The sequence below is a fragment of the Micromys minutus genome (assembly GCF_963924665.1).
Source record: "Micromys minutus genome assembly, chromosome: 32".
Taxonomy (NCBI): Eukaryota; Metazoa; Chordata; class Mammalia; order Rodentia; family Muridae; genus Micromys; species Micromys minutus.
The window spans coordinates 3,795,953-3,811,444 of record NC_137967.1 but is presented as its reverse complement, the minus strand read 5'-3'; the positions used below and the strand labels follow the sequence as shown (position 1 = coordinate 3,811,444).

General features: G+C 53.6%; 1 protein-coding gene across 1 annotated transcript; it reads left to right on the top strand.

Moving 5' to 3' along the window:
- The first annotated feature begins 1,347 nt into the window (after positions 1 to 1,347).
- On the top strand, positions 1,348 to 3,910 carry MYOD1 (myogenic differentiation 1). Its single transcript, XM_080908194.1, has 3 exons — positions 1,348 to 2,165; positions 2,600 to 2,678; positions 2,991 to 3,910. The coding sequence occupies exons 1-3, from the start codon at positions 1,539 to 1,541 to the stop codon at positions 3,242 to 3,244; spliced, it is 960 nt and encodes a 319-aa protein (XP_080764320.1). The 5' UTR covers positions 1,348 to 1,538; the 3' UTR covers positions 3,245 to 3,910.
- Positions 3,911 to 15,492: the final 11,582 nt, after the last annotated feature.

Here is a 15,492-nt window from a genome sequence, read left to right as displayed (position 1 = left end):
CACCTATATCACCCTTGCTTAGATTTCTGGCATCCAGGAGAGAAGACATGGCAGAAGGAAGACTTCTAGCCAGAGGCCCCAAAAGCATGAGCATCCCAGGGTCAGGGTGCTTTGGGACACATCTGGGACACATCGTAGAGCCAGAGATCCCACAAGGTGGCTCCTTCCCTTTGATTTCCAGGGCCCTCTGCCAGGGTTCAGTGCCCCCAAGCAAAGTCTGAGAAGCTTGCTGGTTTTGCTCTGCAAGTGTGTGCTGGAGACGGAAGCGAGCCTCTTGCTGGTACAGTCAGTGAGGTACTTCCACTGACATTTCCACATCCCTCCCGGATTTGGATTCTCAACCCTCACCACAGCCACTCCTGGACGCTGTCATTGTTCCTGGGTATGAAGTGCGCGCAGACTTGGGAAGAGGCCGTTTCAACAAAACTATCTATGGTCCTGGCCGTCAGGACCCTCAAGAAAGTCACTTCCCATGACTCCCCTCAGCAAGATGGCACAATCTTCTAGCAAACAGGTGTCCTTCTTCTCTGTAGAAACAGATCAGCCTAGACCCCTGTGGTCTCTAGCCTCACAGAAGGAATCCTGTTCACAGAAAGGGAGGTTGGGTGGAGCCTCCCTCTCTCTCTCCCTCTTTTCCTCGGGCTGTCCACCCTGAGTTTGAGAAGAATGGTTTGAAGTTTTAGTGATGATTCCCACTACTCATAGATAGCGCCGGGGTTCTAAGCTTCCTGTGGAAGAACAGGTATTCTCTGAGCCATTCCCAGGTGGAGGGTGACCAAAGAGCACGGTCACCAAATCATTTGTCTCAGGCTTGCCCCCCTAGACCTTTTGAGTCTCATTGTCTCTTGCACACTTCGTCCTTGGCTCAACTTCTCAGGGTGTGTCACCATTTCTCCCGCTCTTCTCTAGAGGTTTCTTTGCCCCGTGGCCTTGAATCTCTCTCCGAACCTCCTGCAATCTGATTTCTAACTCTTAGGCTGTGCCTGGTATCCGCAAAAATCACAAGTCAGAATGGAGTCCGAGATCAGCTCCGAAGTAAGCACACAGAGCCTGCACAAGTAGGCACTGGAGCGGCTTGGGCAGGCTGCACCGGACAGCCAAGTGCTACCGCGTCTGGCTGCCAGTCTCTGCCCTCCTCCCTAGCTAGGCAGCTGCCCCAGCACAGAGTCGCGGGAGGGGGCACTCCCTGGCCCCAGTGGCTACCCTGGGGACCCCAAGCTCCGCCCTACTACACTCCCATTGGCTTGAGGCGCCCCCGCCCCCAGGCTCCCTTTCCAGCTCCCGGGCTTTTAGCTACCCTGGATAAATAGCCTAGGGCGCCTGGCGCGAAGCTAGGGGCCAGGACACCCCAGGACGCGACTGCTTTCTTCACCACACCTCCTATGGGACAGGACGGGAAGGGGAGGTAGAGGACAGCCGGCGTGCATTCCAACCGTCAGAATTTTTGTCATTGTACTGTTGGGATTCAGGAGTGGCAGAAAGTTAAGACAACTCTTAAAGCTTGGGTTGAGCTAGAGGCAGAACCCAGGCACTGGGATATGGAGCTGCTATCGCCACCACTAAGAGACATAGACTTGACAGGCCCCGACGGTTCTCTCTGCTCCTTTGCGACAGCCGACGACTTCTACGATGATCCGTGTTTCGACTCACCAGACCTGCGCTTTTTTGAGGACCTGGACCCACGCCTGGTGCACGTAGGGGCCCTCCTGAAACCGGAGGAGCACGCACACTTCCCCACTGCGGTGCACCCGGGGCCAGGCGCTCGCGAGGATGAGCATGTGCGCGCGCCCAGCGGGCACCACCAGGCCGGTCGCTGCTTGCTGTGGGCCTGCAAGGCGTGCAAGCGCAAGACCACCAACGCTGATCGCCGCAAGGCCGCCACCATGCGCGAGCGGCGCCGCCTGAGCAAAGTGAACGAGGCCTTCGAGACGCTCAAGCGCTGCACGTCCAGCAACCCGAACCAGAGGCTACCCAAGGTGGAGATCCTGCGCAACGCCATCCGCTACATCGAAGGTCTGCAGGCTCTGCTGCGCGACCAGGACGCCGCGCCCCCTGGCGCCGCTGCCTTCTATGCACCGGGCCCGCTGCCCCCAGGCCGTGGCAGCGAGCACTACAGCGGCGACTCAGACGCGTCCAGCCCGCGCTCCAACTGCTCCGATGGCATGGTAAGGCTAGGACCCAGGAGAACGACAAGAGGAGGCGGCGCCTGGGGTATCTGCAACACCTTCCCAAGGCCCTTGGGGTGAGGGGGGAGGTGTCCTTTATACCCAGATGCTAACGGCATCCGTCACTGGAGTCGCTTTGGACTATGATTCTGCCAATTGGGGGGGGGGGTACTATTAAAACACTGCTGCGCAGACTCCGGGACATGCTTGTCCTCAGATCCTTATTACCCTAATACAGATTATTGTTCCTGGGTGACTGTCCACTCTCAATTTGACCCTGCATGCGACAGCTTCCAATGTGTGCTGGCTCCTACCTCCTAACGGAACCGGCAGCTAAGACTAAGGGAGTGAGGGAAGGGTTGTGACGTTGTGAGTGTTGCTTGAGACCCACTCAGGCCCTGTAGGCTTGACTCCATCGTCCTTGCTGTTCACAGATGGATTACAGCGGCCCCCCAAATGGCCCCCGGCGGCAGAATGGCTACGAGGCCGCCTACTACAGTGAGGCGTCCAGCGGTGCGTACTCCCAGATGTTCCAAGCTAGTGGGCCTTTATCGACCTTCCGTGTCCCCCTTGAAACTTTTCTCGCCCCCTAGGCTTGTTACTCTCTTGCCGCCTCCACCCATATCTTGGGATGGCAGAGAGAAGCATTGGGAGCCGGGGTGGGGTGAGGTGAGGTGAGGAGGGAGAACTCTGATATGCACCATCCCCTCCTTTCTCCTTTCAGTCCAGCAAGTCCTCAGTTTCCCTTCAGCCACAAAGCTCCGGGCTTAGGGGCAGGAGACTTGAGACTCAAGTTTGGATTACTAACCTTCCTTCCCCTCACAGAGCCCAGACCGGGGAAGAGTTCGGCTGTGTCGAGCCTCGACTGCCTGTCCAGCATAGTGGAGCGCATCTCCACAGACAGCCCCGCTGCTGCGCCTGCGCTGCTTTTGGCAGATGCGCCACCAGAGTCGCCTCCGGGTCTGCCAGAGGGGACATCTCCAAGCGACGCAGAACAGGAGACCCAGACCCCGTCTCCCGAAGCCACCCCTCAGTGTCCTGCAGGCTCAAACCCCAATCCGGTTTACCAGGTGCTTTGAGAGGTTGGCGGCCATCAGCAGAGGGCGTACCATCTGCGCTCCTGGGGATGGTGCCCCTGGGTTCTTCGCGCCCAAAGGATGAAGCGTAAATGACACTCCTCCCAACTGTCCTTTCAACAGCCATTTTTTTTTCCCAGAGGAAAGGGAAGAGCAGAAGCCTGTCCCACATCCAGCCCCATGAAAAGGACGCAGTCCGTTTTTTGTTGTAGTCGTTGGGTTTCTTGTTTGTTTTGTGTTTTGTTTCTCGTGCGACTCACTGCGAAGGCCACTTGCTGTCCCTCACTGGGCCAGAGCTGATCCTTGAGTGGCCAGGCCCTCTTTCCTTTCCTCATAGCCCCCAGCACGGGGGTGAGCCTCGCACACCTAAGCCCTCCACATCCCTGTTATTTGTGGAGACACGGTCCCCACTTTCTGGAGCCCTTTCGACACCCACTCTTTCCCACAGCTTGCAGAGACCACTCAGGTCTCGGGTGTGACAGGTGTAACCATACCCCACTATCCCCCTTCCCGAGGTTCAGGACCACTTATCTTTTTATATAAGACTTTTGTAATCTATTACTGTAAATAAGAGTGGCTTGGCCAAGCTGGAGCCCCTTGGGCTATATTTATCTCCGACGCATGCTGTGTAGTGCAACAAAAACTTTGTATGTTTATTCCTCAAGCGGGAGAGCCTCGAGGCTCTTTCGCTCAGGTGCTGGAAATAAAGACGCTAATTTATACAGCAGTGATTCTGGCTTTTCCTAGGGGAGCAGAAACTCTACAAACTGGGCAGGCTGTCTCGCAGCGACCCCTGTCGGTGGCAGAAGGGTAGCGCGGAGACTGGGTGGTGCTGGGTAATGAAGGACTAGGCAGATCTCCGGCCAGAGGGAATTCCTTCCGGAGGGAATTTCGGAAGCCTTGCCTGCCACACCCAAGAAAACCGGTGGTTCTAGTGAAAGATGCACCTAGGTTGATCTTAGTTTAAGAATCAAAAAGTCGGATGGGGTGGCTCGTCCCTGTAAACCCAGCACATTTGAGAGGTTGAGGCAGAAGGATGGATATAATCAGAAAGCCACCCTGACTATAAAGTGGAGACCCCTGCCTCAAAACAAATAAACTCTTTAAAGCGAAAATGAAAAAACGCTGCGGAGGAGGTGGCTCAGTTGATAGAGCACTTGCCTGGCATGCACAAAACCCCAGCTTCTGTCACCAGCCCTAAATAAACCTGTCATGGGGAGTGCAGCTGTGGTTTCAAGGCCCAGGAGGTAGCACAGGAAAATCGGAAGAACATGGTCATCCTTAGCTACAGCTACACAGCAAGGTCCAGGCCAGTCTGGGAGTCATGAAACCCTGCCAATAGATTAGCTGATTAATTAAAAGACAAGGTCCACCCAGTTAAGATTTTGTCAGAATGAGTCTGTCCAGGACCACTTAGTATTGCTTCCATCCCCCCGAAAAAAATCTACTTTTAGGGACTCTGAAGTGTGTGCTCAGTTGAAAATGGTTCCCGTCCACACAGTGTACAGAAGGCTCCGTGGGAGCTTATGGCCCTGGGGCTGCACAACGCAGGGTGGAAAAGAGTAGGGATGTTCCAGTGCAAGAAGAGACGGTTCAAGGACCCTGAGGATGGGTTGTAGACCATGTGGTGTATGCAAGCTCTTAACCACAGTGGACCTGCACAGAGACAGCACAGTCGGGAGCCAGCCCTCATCTCATCAGTGGGGGGAGGGAGGGGCACCAGCATATCTCTAGAGCTAGGATGCTTCCATTGGACTGCATAGAGGGGGAGGGTCATTGGTGCAGCCGGAGTGCAAGGTGGACTTCCTGAGCGAAGTACTATTTCGGATGTGTTCAGAGGGACACGTGTAGGCGATGAGCAACGGTCATGAGGAACATCCCCACCCTCCACACACAGGAACCTCTACACGTTCTGGGAGTGGCCTGGCACAAATTCTCCCTCCCTCTAACAGTTGTCCCTGGGGCCTCAGTCCCTCCTGATTTGTACAGATCCCCTTGGATTCTCAGAGGCCAGGTTCAAGACACAGAAAGGACACCCTCAGGAAGGACTGCTGTATTCAGGGAGTGGGCTCCGCTCCCCCGACACAATCCTGGAGGAGCTGCTCAACGCTTTTCCATTACTCTGACGTTCCACTGGCCTCTCGGAGCTTCTTCGGGTTCCTCACACAGGAGGCCCCTCAGGGATTAGTCATAACTTTGTCCACTGGACCGATGCCAAGGCCACTGGATATACTTCCTTCCTTTGGGAAGCAACCAGACACTTGGGGGTTGGGTCTCTCCACAGTTGGTCATGTCATGATTGATGACGCATAGAACACAGACCGTGGATAAGTACAGGAGCCGTAACAGCAGCAGAGCTGCCAAGGAGAATCCTGAAGGGGTTGGTCGGCAGAGGAAGCTCAAAGGTGAGTCACAGCGAGAACCAAGGGAGAGGGGCGACCTCGAGGGCCCACAGCTGTTCATGAGAAGGAGCTAAGGAACGCACGGATGACACAAGACCACATGGGCAGCAGGGAGCCCCAGAGGGATCGACACAGGGAAGGAACAGAGATAAATCTGTGTTTCAGAACAATCCGTTTGGACTGGTGAAAACAAACAGGAGGGAACACAATGAGACAGATGTTTTGTGACTTTCCTATAAACATATATCACCTCAGAGAGAGAAGGAGCCAACAGCCCAGAGAAAGATTTCATACAATCCAACCAAGCATGGCAAATGGATGGATGTACTGGGCAGGAGAACGAATGTTACAGGAGAGTGGGCAACTTATTCATGAAGCACAGTGAAGTATGTCTGCCTGTATGTATGTGTGCATGTGTGTGCATGTGTGTACACGTGTGTGCATGTGTGTGCATGTGTGTGCATGTGTGTGCATGTGTGCACATGTGTGTGCATGTGTGTGCATGTATGCACATGTGTGTGCATGTGGGCATTGTGTGCATGTGTACGTGTGTACACGTGTGTGCCATGATGCATATGGACAGTCTGAAGACAACTTTAAAAAATGTATTTTCTCCTTCCAATACATTGGTTCCGGGGACTGAATTCATGTCATCCACATGAGCACGTGCCTTTAACATACTGAGCCATTTCACCAAGCCACAGCATTTTAAATGTCTTATATACTTCAGATATGTGTGTGTGTGTGTGTGTGTGTGTGTGTGTGTCTATGTATGGGTATTTGCATCTGTGTTCAGATGCCCACAGAGGCCAAAGGCATCAGACCCACCCGTTCCCATCCTCCATCCCCCAGAGCTGAAATTACAAATGGTTATAAGCTGTCTCAAGAGTGTGCTGAGAACCAAACTCCTAGTATCTGAACTATCTCTCCAGTCCAGAGGTTCTCAACCTGCGAACCACAACCCCTTTCTCAGGGGTCACCTAAGGCCATCAGACAACAGATGTTGGCGTTATGATTCGTGACAGTTGTGAAGTATTAGCGATAATAATTTGTTTGTGGGAGCCACCACAGCAGGGGGAACTGTGTTAGAGGGTTGGAACATCAGGACTGTTGAGAAGCACTGGTCTAGCCCTGCTAATACACTTTAGATTACATGCAGGGGTGCCAGGGGGCGTGTACTTGGCTCAGGGAGGGGTGAATATGGCTCTCGTGAGCTTTCCTGCCTCTCTCCAAATGGGAATATTTGCAGCTTTCTTACCAGAGACCTAGTTACCAGCTGTACAGCTTTTTGCTATTATTTTTTGTTTTGTTTTTTGTTTTTTTTTTTTTTTTTTTTTGGCCCAGGGTCTCACTTTATCGCTAGGCTAAGCTGTCCTTGAACACGCCATGTTCCGGGCTGCCCTTGAAATCTTGGCAACCTTCCTTCGTCATCCTACCCTGGAGCTGGGGTTACAGGCGTGAGCCACCACCACACTGGGCTTCCTCCTGCAAAGGACTAGTTGCTTTGTCGCCATGGCGACTGGTGGAGGTGTGTGATGCTGTGTGTTGGCCATGATCCTTCAGCCAAGGCTGACGAAGCATCTATTCTACTACAGAGGCTCCTCTGCCTAGAGGCTGCTGGGGTTGTTTGGGCGACTTGTGTCCTGTACTGGACTGGGCATGGTTTGTATGTGACAAATGATGTATTGCAGATCCGAAGACAGAGATCCGTTCAGAGGTGGATACAGGGATAAAAAGATGGCCGATGGGTGGAAGGAAGGTAGTAACTTTTATACTGAGAAGCAACTGATCTCTCCCTCCCCCGGAGACTTCAGAATTGATGGTGGAGGGCAGGCTGGGTGTTGGCCCCCCATTCATTTCCAGCCATGTGCTCTTGTACATGGCAGCAGCTGGTGTGTGGATGCCTTAGGAAAGAGGAAAGAGGTGCTGTGGGGGACGTCAGCCTGGTTTGCCTCTGAGTGGGCTGTGCTGTCATTACACAGGGGACACAGGACGCTCCCAGTTGCAAGTGACAGAAACATCATTTACACTGGTTTCAACCATACAAAGGATGTGCTAGGACCACTCTGGACTGAGCCTGGACGTTGATTTCCCGTCCCTCCTCCTCACGTCATTTGCTTATATACTCTGCTAGTCTGCTCTGGCTTTCTTCAGAAACTTGAGCATTGCCTGAGATTACAAACTCTGGCGGGAGCATTCCAAGTGGAGAAACTGTCTGCCTGGACCACCAGAGCTCCTGAGGCAGGAGCAAACCCAGGCTAGGGGGACTCCAGAGATTATGTGCTCTTCTTAGCCCCCTTCTTCTCTCTTTCTCTGCTTCACATTTGTGGGAAGAATGTACGCCATGGCCTCTGCAGAGAGTCTGGAGTTGATGAGAAGAGGGGAGAAGCTAGAAGCTAGATCCCACCGTGAAGGTTGGAAACCAGGTCCCCTGCTGGCTGTCCCTTGCCTCAGTCACCTCAGAAGCACCTACTGCCTCTCTATCTTCAATGCAGGTGAAACTGCCCATCACTTCTGGGGTCATTTTCACATGGCTGCATCTGAAGAATCCCAGAGTCACACTGCCCAGCAAGTATGCATGCACCTGCACATGTGCTTGCATGCACCTGCACCTGTGTGCTCACATGCACCTGCACCTGTGTGCTCACATACACCTGCACCTGTGTGCTCACATGCACCTGCACCTGTGTGCTCGCATGCACCTGCACCTGTGTGCTCGCATGCACCTGCACCTGTGTGCTCACATGCACCTGCACCTGTGTGCTCACATGCACCTGCACCTGTGTGCTCGCATGCACCTGCACCTGTGTGCTCACATGCACCTGCACCTGTGTGCTCACATGCACCTGCACCTGTGTGCTCACATGCACCTGCACCTGTGTGCTCGCATGCACCTGCATGTGTGTTCTCGAGTGGTCGCTGTCTTAGTGAATTTACTTTTGCTGCCAAGAAATGCCACAGCGAGCCGACTTACAGATGGAAGACTTTCTTGGGGGGGTTTCTAACAGTTCCAGAGGATTGGAGACCATGACTGTCATGGTGGGGGGGCATGGCAGCAAGCTGACAGGCATGTGGGTATGTTTCTGGAGCAGTAGCTGAGAGTGTACATCCTTCTCCAAAAATGTGAATTAGAGAAAGATGGGGAGGGGAGGAGGAGTGGAGAGAGAGAGAGAGAGAGAGAGAGAGAGAGAGAGAGAGAGACAGCACGGACATTAGAAACCGTAACGCCCACCCCAGCAGCGCACTTCTAATGATGCCACACCTCCTAATCCTTTCTAAATAGTTGCACAGCTAACTGAGGGCCAAGAATGGAGGCTGATATCATTCAGACCATCAAAATGACATCCAAGGCCTTGGGAAGAAGCCTAAATGACCTAGGTTTTGTCGTAATTTTCAGAGTAAATTATTTTTAAGCTATCTGTTGTGACCATTGTGTATTTCTCTTCTGAGTGTTTTCTGGGGGGTGTGCCTGTTGGTTTCGAAGCTGACCTCACTTCCTGTTTGCCTGACCTCACTTCCTGTTCGCCTGACCTCACTTCCTGTTCACCTGACCTCACTTCCTGTTTGCCTGACCTAACTTCCTGTCCGGCTGACCTCACTTCTTGTCTGCCTGTCCTCACTTCCTTTTCGCCTCCTGATTCCTGACTGTAGATGTTTGATGGCCAGTGGCCTCCTGCTCCTGTTGCCATGCCTCCCCTGACAGGATGGCCTGTACCCTCAGCGTGTAAACCACAATAAACCCTTCCTCCCTTAAGGTGCCTCTTGTCAGGCATTTAGTCAAGGCAGTGAGAAATGTAATTCGTGTAAACAAAAAAAGGCATAGGGCTGGGGCTGTGCCTCAGTGTTGAGAATCCCTGTGCTTTATTATTGTTGTTGTTGCTGTTGTTATACTTTTTGTTGCTTCTTTGTGAGTTTCGAATCATGCACACCAATCCTACGCATCTCTCTACCCCTGCTTACCTGCCCTCTGTCCCTGCAACCCAGTCACCAAGATATATATCATTATGGAAGCTGTGGTGTGTGACACAGCACACCCTTTTGTCCACACATCTTCAACTGCAAATGTTCGTTGCAATGAGTCATTTGGTCTGGTCTGAGGCCTCTGGCTTCTACTGCACTGTCAATACTGGGTTCTCACTGGGACTCCTCTCAGACATCCTGCTGTTGGCCCGTGTCGTGAAGATCTTACAGCTTTGGATCTGTAGGACCAGCCCCTTGACATGCTTACAGTTCATCGATGAGGTGGATGGGGTGGGCCAACTCAAGGCCCTGGAGCTGGGTGGGCTTTGGTGGCAGCTGGGCTGGCCAGCCCACCAGATGTCCTCTACCCACACCAGCAGGGCAAGCTGTCTATGGCTGCCCGGAAACTCATCTGATGCCATAGCAGGCAAGGGGAAGAGCCAGCTCTCCAGTTTTCATGCCCTCTGGACCAGCCCACCTGCAACCATGCCAGCAGGGCCAGGGTGTCCAGGCGAGGCATGAGGCCAGCTCTGCACAGCCCTCAGACATCGACATGGCCCCAAGCAGTAGCCTAGGCCAGGGATGTCTGCCTGGCCTTTGGTGGGAACAGACCCAGATGGGGAAGGGGTTGTCTCTGGCATGGTCTGCCCACCTGGGCACTGTGGAACCTGACTGGGGTATCATATCAGGTTTCCTCCCTGCTCAGGCTGGGTGGCACCAGGCTGAGGGTTGTCCAGAGCATGGCCTGCCTGCCCGGCTATGTGGAGCCAGACTGGCGACTATCTCAGGCTTGCTCCCAACCTGGGCACCACGAGGTCAGACTGTCTAGGAAAGAAAAAAACTTTTAATGGAGTTCTGTTAATACTTTTGATCTGGCTGTTAATCCGGCCAAGGGGAAAAAGGCAAATTATATGAACATAAGTGGAAATATATATATATATTGCTGATCGGACACCAACCAGACATCAAATTCATAAGCTGCCACAGCAAGACCTCAACATCAACAAAAGTTTCTGGGGGTGATCAATTAGGCAGCATTTAAAATTATCATCATATGAGAAAATTCGAAATCCTTTGAATCCCCACAGCCTGCGGAGAAAAGGAACTTGAAGTTTTCCCAATCTTGAAACGGTATGTGATGTTTCCACTGTGTGAGACTGGAAGAAAGAAGCTAAAATGACCAGCGTCGCAGAACAAGACCGAGCAGGTGGAATGATTGGTTGCTCTGCTCTCTGTATGGGAAACATTGTGACAAAACGTCTCAGAGGTTGGAGGATTCTGCGCCTGGGGTAGGCAGCAAGAGGCAGCAAGACCCGAGAACACTTGAAACCCGAGGCGCAGGAAGGGGATAATTAGAGGGTGGTGGTTCAGAACAAGTCGGCTTGGTTATTCTGTTTTTGTTTTCTTGTCTTAGAAACACTTGAACAGCCCACACACAAGTCATCGTTATCTTAAACTTTTACATTTGAAGGCTGGGAGGATGGCTGGTCAGTGAAGTGTTCACTTCCTGTCCTGAGCACCGGGGTCCACCCATAGCATCCACACTGGAGCCAGGTACAGGGGTGTGTGTCGTGACCCCGTCTCGGTTGTGACCTGTCCCTGAGCGCTCTAGTCAACAAGTTAACGTAGTTTAGTCAACAAGCCCCAGGATCAGTGAGAGCGCTCAGGGGGACACTCAAAAAGTGAGGTGTGAGTGTGTGCAGGCATGGAGGTGTGTGAGTGTGCAGGCACGGAGGTGTGAGAGTGTGTGCAGGCATGGAGGTGTGTGAGTGTGTACAGGCATGGAGGTGTGTGAGTGTGCAGGCATGGAGGTGTGTGAGTGTGCAGGCATGGAGGTGTGAGAGTGTGTGCAGGCATGGAGGTGTGTGAGTGTGTACAGGCATGGAGGTGTGTGAGTGTGCAGGCATGGAGGTGTGTGAGTGTGCAGGCATGGAGGTGTGAGAGTGTGTGCAGGCATGGAGGTGTGTGAGTGTGTACAGGCATGGAGGTGTGTGAGTGTGCAGGCATGGAGGTGTGTGAGTGTGCAGGCATGGAGGTGTGAGAGTGTGTGCAGGCATGGAGGTGTGAGTGTGTGCAGGCATGGAGGTGTGAGAGTGTGTGCAGGCATGGAGGTGTGAGAGTGTGTGCAGGCATGGAGGTGTGTGTGTGAGTGTGCAGGCATGGAGGTGTGAGAGTGTGCACCGAGGGAGTTCCATGTGAGGTCTATAACAATGTATGCTGTTGACATGAGTGTATCCAGGACAAAAACCAAAACCGTGGACCCGTAGGAGCAATCGAGGCACAAACCGAGGCCATGGGAAGTGTTTCTCCACGTGCATCAGGCTTGGGAGCGATAGCAAAGCCCCCCACAGCCAACCTGCGGGCGCTCACCACAGAGACTGCGTAAAATTAGCTAGCCTGTCCCCTCCGCTGTACCCAACAGACAGGCTGAGGTTCTGGGTGGCGGGCAGTGGTGTCGGAGTGTGTGATCCCCACATGACCCCGATTTCCTGTGCATGTGTCTACGCCTACCCCCTCATACACTTCCTCGATTTCCTTGCTGACCCCCAGTCAGGGTTCACTAAGTTGCCCTCATCATTCTGGCTTCATTTCTCATTCTTAGGGCCAGCAAGAAGCGACCCACAAGACAGCAGTGGCCTTCTCACATAGGTGTGCAAGCACAAGCCGGGAAGAGAGGCAATGGTTGTGTGCACCCTGTGAGCTGCAGAAGTAATGTTTGAATGGGGCCTAACACAGGAATCCTACGTTCACTTAAAACACTTTGGGGTCCATTTTTAGGGATGTTTGTGTCTGTCTGTGTGTGTGTGTGTGTCTCTGTGTGTGTGTGTGTGTGTGTGTGTGTGTGTGCACATGTACACATGGTTCTGGAGTAGGGATGTCACACAAAGCAAACACATGTATACTCCAGTAACCCACAGCCTATGATGAGACAACCCACCAATTTTCCATGTGTAGCCCAAGATAATGCGCCGTCCTATGTGATGGAGAAGAAACCTAGAGATTGGTGGACGTTAACGTTAGATGTTTCTGATGGCCGTGGCCAGGAACGTAAGTTCTAATGACATCTAGTGGGTTGAAAGAACCTGTTAACCTATTACACGGCAGAGCGTCCCAGGTTCTCTGGTGCAGGGTGTCTTCAGTGCAGAGGTTGAGACGCCCTGGTCTAATCTCTCCCCCTCCCCCTCCCTCCTCTCCCTCTTCCTCCCCCCTCTCCCTCTCCCTCCCCCCTCCCCCCCTCCCTTCCTCCCCCCCTCTTCCTCTCCCTCCCTCTAACTTCCCCCTCCCTTCCTCCCCCCTCATCCTCTCCCTCCCTCTCCCTCTCCCTCCTCCTCCCCCTCCCTCCCTCTCCCTTTCCCTCCTCCTCCCCCTCCCCCTCCCCTCTCTCCCTCTCCCTATCTCTCCCTCTCCCCTCCCTCTCCCCCCTTCCACACACACAGAGGGAGAGATAGAGTGTGTTCTTCATTCTGCTCTTCTCTGGAGTCTCTGCCTCACTGTAAGAAGCAGCAGCTACATGCAGCCCAGCCCAAACCATAGTCACCACCCATCCAAGTGATGCCCTGTGACCAAGGTCATCACTTACCCACAGTGTCCTCCGAGGTTTGCTCCTCTAGGTTTGCTCCCCGTTGCCCACTAGGGGGAGTTCTGACTTGGGAAGAGGACACTTACCAGCTCCGCAGCACAGCATCCCAGCAGGTAGCCGGAAGCTGTTCAGCTCGCCAGTGTAGGTTAGATTCCAGGCCCAGCCACAAGGTGGCAGCCCAACCCGCCAGGAACACAGCCGCTCCTGACCCGGGAGAGCAGCACAGACCCTGTGCCGGCCGGACGAAAGCCTGAGGGGCTGGATTCGGGCCAGTTCCTGAGCCCAGCAGGTGTGCAAACGCCAGGTGTGACAGCACGGGTACAATGTGCCTTCGGGTGCCCCTCATAGTTTTCTACTCCCCATCCAGCATGGTTCTTCCCTTGAGCTATTCCCACGAGGGGGAGGGGGAGGGGGGTCTCTCTGCGTCCCTGCACTCTTCCCCTTCAGCCTGAATGAGAAACATCCCAGAGCACAGGAGTTAAAGATGCTGAGACAAGCGCTAAACCCATCTAGTGATAAGTTACTGGAGCGCGGGGAAGTTGGGTAGCTTTTCTGAGGCCATAGTTCGACAGAGGTGGACCTCTAGAGACTGGAACCCAGGCAGTTCGTTCCCAGAGACAGGACTGATCGTCCTCATCTAGCCACAGCTACATTTTGAAGAAGGGGATGCTGTAAGCTTTCCCTTGTGAAGGGGCAGGCAGCTATGCTCTGGAGGGCTGAAAGGCAGGGAAGGGTGAGGTTTTAGTATTTCTGAGGAAGAGGCTGGCTTTGGTCAGCAATCCCCGCCCCCGCCCAACCTTGTTTGTCTGTTCCTTGTTTCATTCCTACCCCTCAGCCCCGTGCTTTCATCTCGGTTTTTCTGGGCTTTCTGTGAATGTCAGCCTTCTCTTGGTGTGAAGGGGAGGTGAGAGAAGGGACTTTTATGCCCTGCTTAGGGTACAGAAGAGGGAGCGCTCCTTGACGCCTAGGACCAGGGGGTGTCATCTGAGATCAAAGCAAGACTCTTAAAGTGGGGCACTTTGGGTTGGGTTCCCCATGTGAGCCCAGCCTGCTTAACTCGTGGAGTGTGCTGTGACCCCTTTCCTGTGGTCTCTCCCTCCCATATCCATGTTTTCCTGGCACATCCTCCAAGGTTAGAGTTTTCATTACACAACTTTCTCCCACCGGGAGTTTCTGTCTGTCCCTCCAAGACCTGAGCCCTTCTCCGCCTGCTTCCCCCCACATGCAGGTCCCCCATGGCTCCTATTGGTGCGCTCCATGGAGTAGGGTCTGATTGGAGCTTAGTACCTACCCTTTCAGAGGTTCTTGGTAAGTTCCCACTCAAGACCCAGCCTCAGTTAGAGTCTGGATACCTGGAGCCTCTGAAGTCGGGGCTCTAGGGTTTCTTCCCAAATCGCCTGGACTTCAGTGAGGGGCTTCCCTGTCTAGAGGGGAGCTCTGGGGGCATGGGCAGTCCTTTGATAAAGGGAGCTAAACTAGAGAGACATTTGGAGAGCCACGCTCTGCCCCTGTGTGGCTCTGCAGACAGGGAGGAGGAGGGGCATCCTGAGCCCCTGTGGCTAGCTCCTCAGGTTCCCTGAGGAAGGATCTAGAAAAGCATTTTGGTCTGCCTTGACTATTCATGGCAGAGGCTGTGTGTGCCCTTGTTTCCACGTGCCTCTTTAAAAAGATACTTACTTCCGGGGTCTCTGTGTCTTTATTCTATTAATCCAAGGGTTGGGCCAAGCATTCCCGAGAGCCAGGCCAGAGCGCACCACACTGGACCTCCTTGTGGTCAGGGGATGAGACTGGCCCTGGCCAGAATGGAGGCCACTGGAAGCCATTCTACAGTGCCTCACTCTGAGACCAAAGGCAAATGGCTGTCTGGAGCAACGCTGTGATTAGTTTCTGGAGAGGAGAGGTCTCTTGATGCTCCTGCCCTCTTTGTCCATCTCTGCCCCTTTCTGACAAGCCTGCCTCTCTGCCTCCTGCCTCTCACCCCTCTCTACCTCCCCACACTCTCCCCCTGTGACATCATGGTCATTAATGCTGTGATTCCCGGGACCAGATGGGGAGATGTGTCACAGGTTTGTACCTAGGCTCGCAACAGTGTCTGCCAGTCAGTACAGACAGACAGCCGTCTGCACCCGATAGCAAATGCCGACAGGTACATAAGAGCCTCTCGCTTCCTAATTAAATCCCCTTTGCCGGGGCAGCCTGTTCGATTGCAACGGACAGGAATCAATAATCATCTTTCAGAGCTCGGCGGCCTCTGGAGCTGGGCCGGACCTTCCAGTTCCTCTCAGTCCCGCCTGCCCACTTCCGGGTCC

Bases quoted from the DNA above. Each gene is read 5' to 3' on its own strand.
- MYOD1 (XM_080908194.1), top strand. From the start codon at position 1,539: ATGGAGCTGCTATCGCCACCACTAAGAGACATAGACTTGACAGGCCCC. The intron at 2,166-2,599 runs GTAAGGCTAGGA...TGCTGTTCACAG, and splicing joins CCAACTGCTCCGATGGCATG to ATGGATTACAGCGGCCCCCC. The intron at 2,679-2,990 runs GTGCGTACTCCC...TTCCCCTCACAG, and splicing joins CTACAGTGAGGCGTCCAGCG to AGCCCAGACCGGGGAAGAGT.